Genomic DNA, 14,946 nt, shown 5'->3' with positions numbered 1-14,946 from the left:
AATCAATAATAAAAATTCATCAAAGTTAAGCTTGCAGTCGTTATGACTAAGTTTAGCTGCATTGGTAAAAATTCATCAGAAAAACATTTCATCATTTTCTTTAAATTTGAATATGCTTATTTACAAAAGAAAATTAAAAACATGAAGATGAGTTCTTCTTTTCAACCAAGAAATAGGATAACTCGAAGAGTTCCGGGATCACATATTCTTTTGTCACGATGATATCATGATAGACAAGCAACCAATAAGAAGAAGTCCATCTGCCACCTGTCTATTGGATAGTGGACAGAGGTTGGGTGGCCAAATCACTTGGGCATTTTTGAGGGGAGGCAAGCAAAAGCAAGACCAATCTGAAAGCCGGAGAAGGGGGAAGGAAGCAATCGCCGAAGTCAACAGCGAGCTCCATGGCGGCGACGGCGTTTGCAGCAGCGTCCCCTCCGGCAGCGGTGCTCTCTGGATCTCGCCTCCTCGCGCCCGCGCCCGGTTCAGCCTCTCACCGGGCCCCAGTCCTCCTCCTCCCGCCGCCGCCTCGCCGCTCCTTCTCGTCTCCTCCCATTTCTCTTTCCTCCTCCCAACCCCGTGGTATCCTCCTCCATCTTTGAGATTCCATCTTTAACCCACAAATTAGTACAGGTCCGGTGGTTGGGTAGGCAAAGAGGCATCGACTGATTCAGGTTCTTGATGGCAGCAGATCATTGCAGGTTCTCTTCGCTACGGGCGAGAGCGACTTCTTCATCGGAGGAGTCATCTGGGTCTGGTGATGAGCTGCTGGCTGATTTGAAGGAGAAAGTATGTCCTCACAGCTCCTGCATATTAGCATTCTTTAGCGATCCCTCTTCTCCTAATGGATTATCTGATGTAATTGTGATAACAGTGGGATTCGATCGAGAACAAATCTACTGTCTTATTGTATGGGGGTGGTGCAATTGTTGCGGTGTGGCTATCTTCCGTTGTTGTTGGTGCCATCAACTCGGTTCCTCTGGTACCAAAATTTCATATTGCCTGGATTCCACATTGCATACTTGTGTGAACTAACAGTGACTTGTGCCAGCATTGTTGAGCAGTAAAGACAGAAATGTTTGTGCTGTGGTTCCCTTTCTTGTCTTGAATTAGTATTTGTGACCTTATTTGTGAGATTTTTTTGTATTCAAGACAAGAAATTTGTTGCTCTTTTTTTTTTTCTGTCTAAAGTCATGATGCTTCAGTTGATGTAACTCAAAACTGTTCTCTTGTTCTTACAGCTTCCAAAGATCATGGAATTAGTGGGTCTCGGATACACTGGATGGTTTGTATACCGCTACCTACTTTTCAAGGTAAGCTTAAGATTTAGATGTTCTCGAGAATGTTCCTGTTTGAGTCAAACAATCCATCTTCTATAGCAGTTTCTGAGGCATTTGTCCTGTTAGATTTCCCAGTTTCATTGAGCATTGAGGTAGTTGATGATTATAATTATCATTGAATTCTTTTGTAAATTAGCCAATATGGCGGTGGTATAGGACTCCAAAAGAGGTTCTACTAAAAGAATAGACATGAACATCATCTGTAAATAGGCTATATCGCAACAGCTAAAGTATGAAATATTTATTCATGTAAAATTTCATACATGTCTATTCTTCTTTTGGTGCTACGGAGGACAAGAGTTAAACCAGGTGAGATTTCTTATGTTCTCCTCGACCGCAGAATGTTCATGATTGATTCCATTAAATGAAATCTGATGGAACATTCCCGAACGAAGATAACTGGATTGACAAATTTGTTCTATCTGATTCTCATAAAGATGTAGTATGCTTATAATCTTGCCCTTCTTATTCTTTGTCATCATTTTTTGTTCCCTGACTAGATAAACTTGTCATTTGCAGGATAGCAGAAAAGAACTAGTCAATGACATTGAAGCTTTAAAGAAGAAGATTGCTGGAACAGGGGAATAATTGAGTAAGCCTGCAATCTCTTGGGATTATCTTGATGACCTGTATAGGATACACTAATATAGTATATTTATCAGTGTTGTATGCTATTTCTTGTATTGAGAAGTGTCCTCCTTGTAATGCCAGTAACTATTTGTGATCAGAAATTTCCGTCAGGGAAAATAAAAGAGATTATTGTTTATCCAGTTATTGTTTTTTAGATCTTCCTTCCAACTCTTGCCTCTGTGACTTTTCTTACTTACATGTACATCTTCACTCTAATTAATTGTGTCAAAAACTTGATTTTGTGTTGTTTCTCGTCAATAAACCCTATGTTATTTATTTCTGCCTTGTTTTCTTGAAATATTAGTTTTAATAGACAACTAATTACTTAGTTAAGAAAATAATAATAACTGAGGAGACTAAACCAACTTGAGTCACCTCAGGCACTTGATGCAAGAAAATAGATGATGCTTCACCATTTTGCTGCATGGGTTAGGTTAGGATGTTTCACATGTACCCAAATTGGGTTATGTTAAGGTTAATCTAACTCAACCCTGCCGAAGTCCTACGAAACTACATATTAGAATGTGCACGTAGTTATGATCAAAAGCATAAAACATGTATGATTTAGAATGAATTACTTTCAAGTATCACACTCTTCTATATCTCTATTCTGTTCTTCAATTCTAGTAGAAACCAAAATCATGAAAGTACTATATGCATTCATCATGCCTCATTGAGATGTCAAAAGTTAGGATATGAAAGCACACACGAAGACTATGTATAAACTGCTGAATAAGATAAATTTCTAGGGGAATGAGCAATGATACTATAACATCATCAAGTATGTAAATATCAAACTAATTACTCTTTGGTGTGTTTGATCCTAGATAAAAGCATCATCGAAGTACATGCATGGTCTTTGTTCTAAATCCATCAAGTATGTAAATGTCAAACTAAACAAGTTCATTCCTGAGATTTTGTTTCTAGGACTGCAGGAGAGGGTTCTATAGTAGTAAAAGGGCTGTTGGCTCTTGGGCAACAATGGAAAGAGTTTCCATCATCTTCTGCTTCTTCTCAGCCTTCATCTTTGTTTTGTTCTTGCATTGCTACTAGAGGTCTGCAGCCTGTAACCTGTTGAAAGCATCTTCAAAACAAATCCATGATCCCTTTTTAGGACAAATAAATTCAGATGTATAAAGATCAGATAAATGTTCTTTGCAAATGCTTCATTCTAGTGGATACTATGCCCACACTCATCCCTAAACATTTTTATCACAGTCCAGACAATCTGAAAATCAATTAAGACATTGAGGTTTACTTATCTCGCATCAATGTAGGTAGTTCTTTCCTTGAGAGGTGAGATCATTCACATCTCTCAAAATCTCATCAAACAATATCATTAAATCTCCTCAAATTGAGGAACAATTTTACTGTAGTACTACAGACTTCTTTTTGTTATTAAAATTATTGGATAAATTTCAATAAAACTTCTCCTTTTAGGGTTTTTTTTTGGAAATCGCTCCTCATATTCAGAATTTCAAAATAATATATTTTTACTTAATATCTAAAATACCTCTGGTCATCTACCTTTTTTTTTTTCTCTTTTTCTCCTTTTTTTTTTTTCTTATGGACCAATCTATAGGGTGACCTAATCTAGTTACAGTATTTTTACAAAAATATTCTGTTATAGTATTTTTATACTGCATTACAGTATTTTTCTAGTATTGCTGAAAATAAAAATATTATGTTATAATATTTTTTACTGTATTATAGTGTTTTAATAAGTATTACGGAGAACATTGTAATGTTGTATAAAAAAATATAAATATAATATTTTTATAAAATTAGTAAAAAATACTATGATATAGTATTTTACTAATATAGCTAAAAGTACTATAACAGAATATAAAAATATTACAATTGAAACGATTCATCTCATGAATCGATCCATTAAAAAAATAAGTAAAAATGATATTTCACTTATAAGGCAACAAGAACCATTTGAGAATAGTAAGAGGGTTATATGTATGTCAAAAAAAATATTATTTAGAATAGTAAGAGGGTTATATGTCAAAAAAAAAAAATCAAAGTTAGGGTTTTTTTTTTTTATTCGCCCTTAGATTTTTCTTAATTATTATTATTTTCTCTCTAGTCTACAAGCAATCACATTACAGAATACCGTCATCACCTCTCCTTTTGTTCCTCTTTCTCGAATCTTCTCTCTCCACCGGTACCCTCCATGAACGCCATCGCTACCGCCGCAACGCCGTCGCCGATGCCTCCGTCCGCCAAAACCGTATTATTTCTCTCTTTCACTCTCTTTGTTATCGACTCCTTTTCATATCTGATGTATATAACATGGTATGGCTGAATTTCTTCCAGCTGCGGGTGGTCGTCAAGGGGCGAGTGCAGGGTGTTTTCTTCCGCGATTGGACGGTCCAGACCGCCCGGGAACTCGGTCTCAACGGTTGGGTCCGCAACCGGAGGGATGGCTCCGTCGAGGCGCTCTTCTCCGGCGACCCCACCGCTGTCGACGAGATGGTCGAGAGGCGCTGCAGGGTCGGGCCCCCCGCCGCCGTGGTCACTGCCCTCAGCGCCTTCCCCTCCGAAGATGACCCTGGCCAAGGCTTCCAACGCAAACCCACGGTCTGAGTTGAGGTAGTGAGGACTCTGATCATCTTATTTGCCTCGGGTTGTTGGGAAATTAGTATCTATGTGATTATGCTACATCTTTTAATTTTTATTTTCTTAGAGTTTTGATCCAAAATTGGTGCATTTCCGATATCATATATGCTTTCCTGATTAATAATCTACAGTGCCCTTGCTTTGTCAGACTGCTTGAGGGTTTTGATTAGAATTGGGTAGTTAGTGCCGCCATATGTAGAATCAGGTGCGATGTGGAGTCAGGATTTACACTTAGGATTGCAAAATGCACACTGCTGACTCTGAAAATATAGGAATGAAAAAAATATAAACAATGTATGATATTACTAACTAATAATACACATAAGATCATATGGGGTCTAAAAGAATATCGATACCTAAAATATTAGGAGCACATATGGTAATTATAATTTATACTTTCATAGTTATATATATATATATATATATACAAAAATTGGTAAAATAAATTTCATGTGATAAAACTAGATGTGAATGTGAAAAGTTATGCGAAGAGTAACAGATGGATGATATGCTTAGTCCAGCACAGCGATTCACATTACATAGAGGAACCAATTCATCTAAAATAGAGATAAATATAATGCAATAAATCATTAAAAAGTAGATAATGGAGCCACAATTATGATTACAAAGCTACAAATGAAGAAACAATATCACTGGAACCTTTGTTCATATAACAGGTGGTCTTGTCTTTTCAGGAATGGACACAAACATGTTAGATGGGGATAGCAAGGGAGCCTGACAAGAATTTGGTAAAGTTGGGGTGGGCTTTTATCTGTTTGGTCATGATTGAGGAAAATCTAAATTTTGTATAACCGTCTTTGAGGTGGGTTTGGCATAGGCCTAACCTAATTTGAACCTCGATCTAAGTTGACTTGAATCCTAATCTTGTATATTTAAGTACACAGATTCCTATCCTAACTCCAAATTCATTGTCTCCCCTCTTCTATCCTGCCTCCTTCCTTGCTCTGCCTATCCTAATTTCTCTTCAATCTCCTAGCTCTCCTCTGTCATTTCGGTTCTTCACCTCCCGTCTTTATGTTATACCTTTTTGTAATTGTAGATGTGATTCCTTAAACTGAAGATGTTACTGGGTCAGTTTCTTTCAGCGATGGTAACATTTTTTTGCACATTTTACTAAGTGCTTTATTGAAACCAGTTAAATTGGCTCAACCTTCACCAAATCAGCTACCAGGCTAAGCCTATCAGCTGATAAGTGAAGCATATCAAATGATTGAGTTGGGCCTTACATAAGGTTGCTTAAATGAGACTTGTTGAGTAGGTCAACTTGAAACAATTAAATTGCAAATAAACACCTTTGGTAGGTGTCACCTTGGTGTTTGAAACTTCTAGTTTCAGGATGTCAATATGTACAACACTATGTATCTGGTCTTTCATTTTGGTGGGGGGGCATTAGACCCATTTGTTTAGCATTAGATGTTAAAATTCACTAAACGGGATGTACAACACTACCTAAATAGCATGCGGGTCATTCAATTTGGAGATCAGAGCTAGCATTAAATACTGTCAAGAATCACATATAACTACTGATGGATGATGAGGTTAGTGTGAAGGGCTGGAGAAAGAGAAGGCTAGGAGGGAATATTGTAGTTTACTCCAATCGATTCCCTTTGATAGTCTAGTCTGTACAATTATGAGGTGAAGGTACAGTAGAGAGAGCAGGTTGGTAGCAATTAAATGAGATAAGAGAGATGTATCTGGATTTTGGCGGGTGATTTATGTGACAGGTCCTTTGAAGAGATTGGACCTTTGTACATGGGCTTTGCCTATTTGGTAATTGGCATTCGGATGGTTCAGGTTTGACCCGTACCACCAATGGCTCCATACATAGTCCTATTGGAGAGGGGTGAGATCTGTTATTGGATTGCAATTGGACTAATTGAGGGGACAAGGTATTTGTTGAGTTAGCTGACATCAAACCAACTGCAGTAAATGGATGAATGTTATCTCATGGTAACAAATACTACTTATTTATAGAGTTTTAGTTATATAATTATATAGTCTTCATTGTTACATGGTCTGTACATAAAATTGCATATTCTGGATTTCAAAATTTGAGCTTTGTACTTATTGATTACGCTTGGTTATTATTTTTTTTCTCTTTTTTTATAGCATTCAGTAAATCTGTTGCAGTGTTTTAACTATTGGTTGTTTTTAAATTAACAAATTGATAAAAGTAGGATGACTATTGCAGGTAACAGATTTGGCAGTACAATTACAGTATTGACAAGGCTGAGCCTAATAATTCTGACCAGTTAAATGTTGACTATTAATGTCTATAATCTATTATTTGTGTGAATAGATGTATGTGTGCAAACATGTTTGCTGCTGACATCACTTGTTGCAAAGATGACCTTTCCCAATAGGTCGATCCAGACTTTGAAAAGTAGCATAAAATATTGCTTCAATGGCTTCGGCAAAGATTTTATTGGCACCCACATGGTCGGTCTTGTGATGATCTTGATTGCTAATTGCCTGTCCAAGCTGCATTGTCCTCTATGGCTGGTGCATTGGTTAAATGCCCATCTTTTTTCCATCTCCTGTCTGTGGTAGGATCATAATACAGCCACAAATGTGATTTTGACAAGGATTTTTGCTTTTTTTTTATGATTATTTTACTGTCTAACGATCTTCTTCAAATTCACCTTGGCAATAGTTTAATTGCAGTTCTGTCGTATTCAGACATTTCCTTCATGTTTGATACAGCATACAAAGAACCTGAGCTACTGCAAGGTCTTCATCAAGCGGAGTCGGTACAATGGAGCCGATAATAGTTGGTATGGTTTCTTTATTATGGAAATATCATAGGCAATAAGATCATGTGTTCTTCAATATGCGGAAATGATGCCTTTTCGTTTCGGTCAACTGTTTGAAATTGAAGTTGGAAATGAATCGATGAGGTAGCATTATTATCATCTTCTGTCTCGCTGAAGAATCAACTTCCATGTCAACGCCATGGCCTCTTGATGCCCCACCTGCTATCATAGATCTTGAATCTGATTTTTTTTTCTTTCTCCATTCCATAATGAAGCTGATGTTGTTTGAATCGTCATTGAGGGACCTTGGGATATCTTTCAACTGCTTCCTTTCTAACTTATTTTTCAATCTTTGATTGCCCATATCGATACTCTCTTTTTGGATTTATCTGTCAGGGCTTTCGATGGAATAAAGAATCTCCCTTCTTCTGCATCACCTCCGGCCTGGGTCGACCTATTCAGATTGACCCGATCCCTCCGCTTTGAGAGGGACAGAGTCACTCATGTTTGTGTTGAGAAAGACGTTACCAAGCCCCTCATTCAAGGTAATTGGTTTGGAGAATCTTGTTGGAGCCTCTTTCAAGTGATTTCATATGAAAACTTTGCCCCACTGACATTAATTCCTCCACTACTCCTTGTCCCTGTTCCTCTGCCACAGGAGGTTCAACCAGATTCGGCTGATGATAAAGGGAACGATAATCCAATTTTTGATCCATGGAGAAAAGTTCTTCAACGGCGGCCTTTTAACAAAAAATCTCTTCTTCCCTCAACTAGTCTTTTCTACAGATTCTGCTACTTGTCCCACCCCTTCAGCTATTGTTCTAATGCCATCTGCTGCAACCAACAAGGTTGCTGCACTTAATGCCGTCCCAAAACAGACAACTTATGCACCTGATTTCACCAACCTCGAGTCTCAGCAGGCTAAGGGTGCGAATTCAGATCCGACCCATTCTGCAATTAATACTTGTTCCAAGGAAGTAATGCCAGGTGAAAAAGATGATGTGTCCATCTTACGGCATGCTACCACCACATACGTTCGCTCCACCCTCGAACTCATCGCCTCTTTCTTTTACTTCTCCTTTACTTTCTTCCTATTCCACTTCAATGGAAACCAGTGGCTCTCCTGAGGCACTCGTATTCTTACTAAAGATCAACTTTGTGGGGGCGTCCTTTGCAAATGATGATCCAAGCACCGGGGCCTGCAGACTCCAACCTTCTTCGAGACTTCTTGGATCGACGGAGAAAAAAATTTCTTCCGGCTCTAAAATCACCATAAGCTCTGCTGTCTGCTATTACTTTTCCTTCTGATGGATTTTTACCGAATACTCCCTCTAGTTAAAATGATTGTTCTATTTTAGAATTATTATGACATATTTTAAGGAAATCTGTTCGAGATTTTCTTAAATATACCAAAAAAAAAAAAGTATATAGACTTGCTCTAATTCTTCTGTAGGAAACACACACTTCAGAAGCACAATCTAAAAGATTAGTACAGAGCATCGATCGAGATTGGTAGGGCATCTACCAGCCATTGATGGTGATGAGGGTGGTATATTTCTTGCTTGGTGTTCCTCTCTTCCTCACGGTCAGGTGATATTTGCCCAACCTCAATTAATACATGTTGTTGTGCAATTAAATCATAGTCATTCTTGATTTCTTGCTAGTATTTATGTTAGTACCTTAATTTACGAAATTAGGTATGGAACTCTCTATCTACCTTCGATTTTATAGATCCCCCATGGTATGTTTGAGGTGATTTTTGTTACTTGTTAATTTGTTAATTTTATAGATCCCCCATATTTGTTACTTGTTAATTTACGAAATTAGGTATGGAACTCTCTATCTACTTAATTTGTCCACAGTTTCTTTGATTATTTTTGTTACTTGTTTCTATCGTGTCAACCTGCATATATATACATATTCTATGTTTTAATCAGTAAAGACTTTTCCTTACATGCTAGCTGATATGCTAGAAATGAACAGGCTGATCTCTGTGCTCGTCTTTTCCTTTCACATAACGTTAACATTTAATTGGTGGTAATTAGATAATTCAATATCATTGAATTAAAGAGGAATTATATACATTTTTTTTCAGCATAACTATGAGGTCAAATCTGAGCTCCAAGTGTTGAAAGTCCTATTTAGATCTTAGTGACTAGATCTGACGTAGGGGTTAAAAAAAAGGTGGAATTATTAGAAATTCCATCATAAAAATAATTGGCATCCCCCCCAAGAACTCTTGACAGATGCAGAAAGGGCCCAAAAATTATGATGGGAAAAGGAAAGAGAAAGGTGAGAGTATATTATTTACCCAGTTGAGCACCTGGAAACTGGAACCGGAATGACCGCCTCAGTGAGCAAAGGCTGATCCCGGAGCTCGCTTCACAAATCGACCCTTCATCCTCGGCCGCTTCTCCGCGTTCAGCTTCCGCACCTCGTACCGTATCTTCTTCGCGAACAGCCTCGTCCGCCGCTTCTCCCGGTACCTCGTCACCCTCGCCTGCCTCCCCACATCCACAAATCCCACTCCTGTGTCGCTGCTGTGCCCGGCTCCCGGTGTCTCCCCTCTTCCTCCTCCTCCTACTTCCACCCGCACACCCTTATGTCCACAGAAGAACACAGGTTTCAATTCATCGAACAGTCGATAAGCGATGTGTACTTCTCTTTCAGTGAAGGTGTTACCGAGCTTACCATGTAGTCGGGCCAATAATAGTCTAGATTAATCTGTGGCCGCTCGCCGTCGGTCCATGGTGAAGAGCCATAGCTCGACCACGCGGATATGACCGCTTCGTAGTCGAGACTTAATTTGGCTTTCTTTGTCACTTGTTGCTGCTCCGACGCCACCTCCACATTCTCTTCTTCGAGTTCCTCCTCGTTAGCTGTCGACGACCCTGGCCAGTCGAGGTCCAGCTCCAGCGTCTCGCTCGACTTGTCGATGTCCAGTTCGACTGGGCACTGTTCTGTATCGTCCGGCTGCTCCGTCTTCAATCTGCCGGCACTGTCCAAGCAATAGTCGACGTTGTCTTCCATCGAGTTGACCAGCCCGAGCTTCTCCATAGTGAAGGAGCCGTCGCGCGCATCGAGACCTCCACCGAGAAGGCTCTCCATGTCGGCTGCGAACTCCGCGAGATCCGTGACCGACTGGAGGAACGGGGCCAGCCTATTAGCGGTATCCACGGTGGGGGCGGACGCAGGGGTGCCGTCTGTTGAATCCATCGTCGGCTTAGTTTCGTCGCCGGAACAAGTGTTCGAGTCGTCGAGCATGGGGGTGGAGCAGAATTCCGCGAGGGCCGGGTCGACCACCGGGACGCAGTAGAGAAGCTGCTCCTCCTCCTCCTCGGTCTCATCGACCGATGTCTCGATGAGCTCCGGCACGGTCGTCGGTCGCAGTCTCCGCGCTCCAGAGGTCGTCTTCTCATGCTGGTGCGCGCGGGGGGTCCGGGCCTTGCGCTTGAATCCCCGGAGCCAAGAGGGAGACGACTCTTCCGAATCCACGTCGGCGGCTCTGAGACGAACGCGACGGTGGCGGCGAGCGAGGGGGTTGGCGGAGTGGACGGAGAAGTCGCAGTTCTGGCAGAGGAAAGCGTCGTCGGCAGGGCAGTACCACCGAGCGCGGCGGCGGGCGCACCCGTCGCACGCACGGGCGGTCTTCCCGGCCACCGCGCTAGACGCCACGACCTCGGGCGACCTTTGCTTCTCGAAGTGGCTCATCACTTGCTACTAAGGTGGACAGAAGAGGCACAACGTTCTCGTAGACGTTAGCTGATAAATATCACACGAGCTCTCGCTCGTATGTTTTGGGAGCTGCAGAAGACTAACAGAGAGGCAAACTGTACTGAGAAGGATGAGGTGGGCCATCGGAGGTGCACTTTTGGGCCGACGGTGGGCCCACGGAGCCTTGATCTTTTCCAATGGCTGGGGCCCACAACCGTGACCTTATCTGCAACGCTATTGGCCGACGGGGAAGAAGGGCATCCTCTTCTTCCGACTCCCATTGGCCGGAGGCCAGATTTCCCGGCGGGGCCCACACCGGAGCTCTCGCCGTCGCCGCTCCCGAAGGGGGACCGCAGCAATAATTCCTCGTCTCTAGGTGGGCCCCTGGGTAAAACTCTCAGCGTCGACGTCGCTCACGGATGGGAACAACGCAAAAGGTTGCATTTTTCTCCGTGGTGGTGTGCAGAATTGTGGCTGTAGGAGAAAAGTTTTGGAACCGTGCCGAGGAGACTGGACTTTTCCTCGTCGAGGAGTTATTTCAGAGATTACTTTTAGCTTGCTTTGAGTCAGCTAGATACGATCTTATCCCTGTTGAGATAACTCTTGGAAATCCGACAGGGTTGGAGAACTGAGAGGTATGTCAAAGAATAGGTGGACCGCCTCCTCTGTTGGAAACTTAGAGTTGGCATCCATGAGCTGATACGGTTCGGCCACTTACCCACCCATCGAACAGGTCTTTGCTGGAATTCGATCAGTAGCGTAACGAAGACTTCGACTGTAAACAAGCTAAAAGTCTCGGCCTCGAGGGCCATAGAAGATGGGGGGTTTGTATTCTTGTTGAGGACTTGTGTGTCAGGAGCGAGAAGAGAGTAAGGCATGTGGCGAGCCACGTTAGCTGACCGATCTAGAAGGAGCTGTACTCCCTCGCTTGTGCCGATGTGGATGTTTGATTCAAGGTGAAAGAAGTGATCTAGTGTTGCTCTTTTGTGTGCATCCATCCACGGATGGATATTGCATGCAATAATAGGTCTCTCTTTGTTCGCTGTGATTGGTGCCTGGTAATAGCATCTGCTGTTGGTTTACCCACTCCGATACGGGTTGCATAGCGAGTGGCAAAGGGCTAAACACAGGTTAACTAAACATGCTGATACGGAGCTTAGGTGTGGAGCACATATGTTTGTTACTTCACGCATGAGAGATTCTATCCTATCATTCCGATAGATAGTAACATTAGCATCGAAGGAATTTTCTTTTTTGGGAATAACATGATCATAAGGATTTTAGAGTTATCTCCTACGTTCCCAGAGTTTAACAGTGAGAGATTTCGTTGTGACGTCGACGTCGACGTCGAGCTCGAGCCCATACTGTGGCTTAAGAGGACCATGGATGCATTCCCATCATCATCGTCTGCGACACCATTAACCAAACGAAGCTGGTAGATCCCGGTCCTATACGAACAGTGTCAGTATCCATGGATTCCCATCATCATTGTCTGTGACTTGGTTTGGTAGCATCCTAGAATTCCCGGTCTTGGAGCGTGAAGCCATGGCTCTCGTGACCTCCATCACCAGCCATGGCCTCATCTTTCTCCAGTGCCTTTCAGGTCCCCATCACAAGTTCTGTGAGTGCATCTTTTTCATTCACTATATCAAGATGTGGATTATCACTAGAAAAATGCTAATTTTCAATATTCTTTTTTATCCAATTAAGAAATCATAAATAAACATTATATTGCTTAACTTTGGGATTGGGAACTATTTTAAAATCCGTAATTAATATGATCTTTCCTTGTAGAAAAACTTGGGTAACTCTTTGGAGGACAAATCTGTTCTATTAGCAGTGAATTCAAATTCGAAAAGATTTTTATTTGAATTAAAACGTCTTTAAAAGTCAATGATTATTTGTTAAATAAATACCCTATGCCTCTTAAATATTTAGGATATTAATCCTCCCAATGTTTCTTTAGCAAAACCGGAGATGTTGAGGAACGATTCTTCTGTGAGAGCTTAACAAAGTGCTTTAAGAGTTTAGATTTGAGTTAACTCAAACAAGAGTTATCCTCCATGTCTTTTTATTGTGTGTTCGGTGTATAATCAATGAATACAGACAATGAGTACTAAATCACATAAATCTAAAACAACCAGTCTACCTTTTCGACAAAATTGTATATAAATCTTTCCAAAGTCAATGATTTAAATATTTATCCTTCTAAATATAAGTGCAATGTATGTTAAGATACAAGTTGAAAGTTACAAATATATCATTATAATCACATTGAAGGATTGCATTGGTGTTGATCATTTTACTGACATGCAAACAGGAACTTTGAGAAATCGACTGGTAAGAAATTATCAATAGAGAAGACGTCAATCCTAATTTGACTCGTTCATCCAATTCAAAATCTTAATCGACAGAATAGTACTTTTTAAAAAGAAAAAAGAGTTGGTATAAATAATCCTTAAAATATTGGCTGTTCTTATATGTCTTGCACCTCTGTTGACAGATGGTGGATTGCCACACAGCAATGTGAGATTATTGTGTACGTAGAATGTCCTAATATCATGCTTCGATGAATCACATTGTTAGAATAGTCTTCGACCAACATTTTGTGGCTCGAGCTATGCAAAACTTAGCTTAAAGGTGTAATAATATTGCAGGCCATGCCATGGATGGGAATCCAACCCAAACCCAACATTCAAAAAGTATATTAGATGGAAGAAAAAGCCCAACTCCTACTGCTTTAGGTTCATGCAAGAGAGAAAAAGCCCAACTCCTACTATTTTTTGACGTCGTTTAAAATATCTTTATTTGATTCGTAAAATGTATTAAAATATCTTTATCAGACTCGTCTTCTTCTTTCTTCTGATCCTTCACGATCGGTCTCAAAGAGATTATGTCTATATATATATATATATATAAATAGAAGATTTAGGATAATTGATTAGAAAATTTTATCCTATCAAAATCAAAATATAATAAAAAATACAATATATTTTATTTAACAAAATTATCATGTATATTTTACCATTTGAAGTGCTCACCAAATAAATAAAGCAAAATGTGAACTGCTTTGCTCATTGCTGATGCAACTATTCTGTGGCGTTAGGTAGCAGATGAAGACGTCGCATTCATCCATGCCTACTGCGGACGGTGGTGGACTAAATAATTAACACAATGCGGATAATATGGACTGCAGCTTTCGAGGGGTCGCTTCGTCGGCTTCGTCCGCCCCGAATGCCACGTAAAAAGTTTGATCGCAGAACCGACGGTCGTGTTTTCGTTGTCAGAGTATGAAGTTAGGTTTGGTGTATTGTTTATCTTCTTCCCTGCCATTACAATTGTTCCCTGCATCACATTTTGTGCATCATATCGCTTCATCTTAAATAAGATGAATCAGAATGGCCCACTCGATTGGTGGTACATTAATGTCATGGATAACTTTATGCTGAGAGGAAGGTGCTTCCACCATCCAAGACAATGGTTGTCAGCAATAGGAGGCAAGCAAACGTTACAGTGACGTGTTCCTGTTGCGGGCCGGCGCTGTTCGAGTTGAATGGGACTCTAATCGCCATCACAATTTGCCCCAACGACGGATTCATTGACAAAAATCTATTTTTGTTTTAATTTTTTCTCGTTAGGATTCTCATTTGTTTGATATCCCAAAATCCCTCTAATAGGATTGTAGTATTTTTGTGAAGGATAAAGTGTTTTTGGTTTATTCTTGTCACAAACATTTTAGAGATATAAAAAAAATAGAGACAATGATGGGAACAATAGAAATAGAAATGAAGTGTCTCTATCAATCCGGAAAAGCCCAAAAATCTATTATTTACATGGTGATAAGAGCTAGTAGGATCTAATGA

The 14,946-nt window shown here is 40.5% G+C and overlaps 3 protein-coding genes across 8 annotated transcripts; 2 read left to right on the top strand and 1 right to left on the bottom strand.

Annotated features, from left to right (window-relative positions):
• Nucleotides 1–240: 240 nt before the first annotated feature.
• Nucleotides 241–2,110, top strand: LOC135650682 (protein CURVATURE THYLAKOID 1A, chloroplastic-like). Of its 2 annotated transcripts, none has more exons than XM_065170205.1 (5): nucleotides 241–582; nucleotides 692–789; nucleotides 875–982; nucleotides 1,242–1,313; nucleotides 1,860–2,110. In XM_065170205.1, the coding sequence occupies exons 1-5, from the start codon at nucleotides 405–407 to the stop codon at nucleotides 1,926–1,928; spliced, it is 525 nt and encodes a 174-aa protein (XP_065026277.1). In that variant the 5' UTR covers nucleotides 241–404; the 3' UTR covers nucleotides 1,929–2,110. The 2 variants fall into 2 exon arrangements, with proteins under 2 accessions (XP_065026277.1, XP_065026276.1); XM_065170204.1 differs by having other exon boundaries at nucleotides 292–582; nucleotides 689–789.
• Nucleotides 2,111–3,948: 1,838 nt separating this feature from the next.
• On the top strand, nucleotides 3,949–9,366 carry LOC135650683 (uncharacterized). 4 transcript variants are annotated; one of them, XR_010501595.1, is made up of 4 exons: nucleotides 3,994–4,206; nucleotides 4,293–4,568; nucleotides 7,320–7,390; nucleotides 8,823–9,366. XR_010501595.1 is itself a non-coding variant. In XM_065170207.1 (3 exons), exons 1-2 carry the CDS (start codon nucleotides 4,150–4,152, stop codon nucleotides 4,560–4,562), a joined length of 327 nt encoding a protein of 108 aa, XP_065026279.1. In that variant the 5' UTR covers nucleotides 3,949–4,149; the 3' UTR covers nucleotides 4,563–4,568; nucleotides 6,808–7,051. The 4 variants fall into 4 exon arrangements, 2 of the variants coding, with proteins under 2 accessions (XP_065026279.1, XP_065026278.1); XR_010501594.1 differs by lacking the exon at nucleotides 8,823–9,366 and adding an exon at nucleotides 7,766–8,533; XM_065170207.1 differs by lacking the exons at nucleotides 7,320–7,390; nucleotides 8,823–9,366 and adding an exon at nucleotides 6,808–7,051 and having other exon boundaries at nucleotides 3,949–4,206.
• On the bottom strand, nucleotides 8,564–11,219 carry LOC135650680 (zinc finger protein CONSTANS-LIKE 16-like). 2 transcript variants are annotated; one of them, XM_065170202.1, is made up of 3 exons: nucleotides 10,061–11,219; nucleotides 9,681–9,968; nucleotides 8,564–8,700 (listed from the first exon to the last, which is right to left on the bottom strand). In XM_065170202.1, exons 1-2 carry the CDS (start codon nucleotides 11,078–11,080, stop codon nucleotides 9,720–9,722), a joined length of 1,269 nt encoding a protein of 422 aa, XP_065026274.1. In that variant the 5' UTR covers nucleotides 11,081–11,219; the 3' UTR covers nucleotides 8,564–8,700; nucleotides 9,681–9,719. The 2 variants fall into 2 exon arrangements, with proteins under 2 accessions (XP_065026274.1, XP_065026272.1); XM_065170200.1 differs by lacking the exon at nucleotides 8,564–8,700 and having other exon boundaries at nucleotides 9,396–9,968; nucleotides 10,061–11,218.
• Nucleotides 11,220–14,946: the final 3,727 nt, after the last annotated feature.

Source organism: Musa acuminata, chromosome BXJ3-10 (assembly GCF_036884655.1).
Source record: "Musa acuminata AAA Group cultivar baxijiao chromosome BXJ3-10, Cavendish_Baxijiao_AAA, whole genome shotgun sequence".
Classification (NCBI taxonomy): domain Eukaryota; kingdom Viridiplantae; phylum Streptophyta; class Magnoliopsida; order Zingiberales; family Musaceae; genus Musa; species Musa acuminata.
This window is presented reverse-complemented; position numbering and strand designations above follow the sequence as displayed.

Coding starts and splice junctions, on each gene's coding strand:
- LOC135650683 (XM_065170206.1), top strand. CDS start 4,150: ATGAACGCCATCGCTACCGCCGCAACGCCGTCGCCGATGCCTCCGTCC. Junction 4,207..4,292: donor TGCCTCCGTCCGCCAAAACC/GTATTATTTCTC, acceptor AATTTCTTCCAG/CTGCGGGTGGTCGTCAAGGG.
- LOC135650680 (XM_065170202.1), bottom strand. CDS start 11,080: ATGAGCCACTTCGAGAAGCAAAGGTCGCCCGAGGTCGTGGCGTCTAGC. Junction 9,969..10,060: donor ATTATTGGCCCGACTACATG/GTAAGCTCGGTA, acceptor TGTGGACATAAG/GGTGTGCGGGTGGAAGTAGG.
- LOC135650682 (XM_065170204.1), top strand. CDS start 405: ATGGCGGCGACGGCGTTTGCAGCAGCGTCCCCTCCGGCAGCGGTGCTC. Junction 583..688: donor TTCCTCCTCCCAACCCCGTG/GTATCCTCCTCC, acceptor TCTTGATGGCAG/CAGATCATTGCAGGTTCTCT. Junction 1,314..1,859: donor ACCGCTACCTACTTTTCAAG/GTAAGCTTAAGA, acceptor TGTCATTTGCAG/GATAGCAGAAAAGAACTAGT.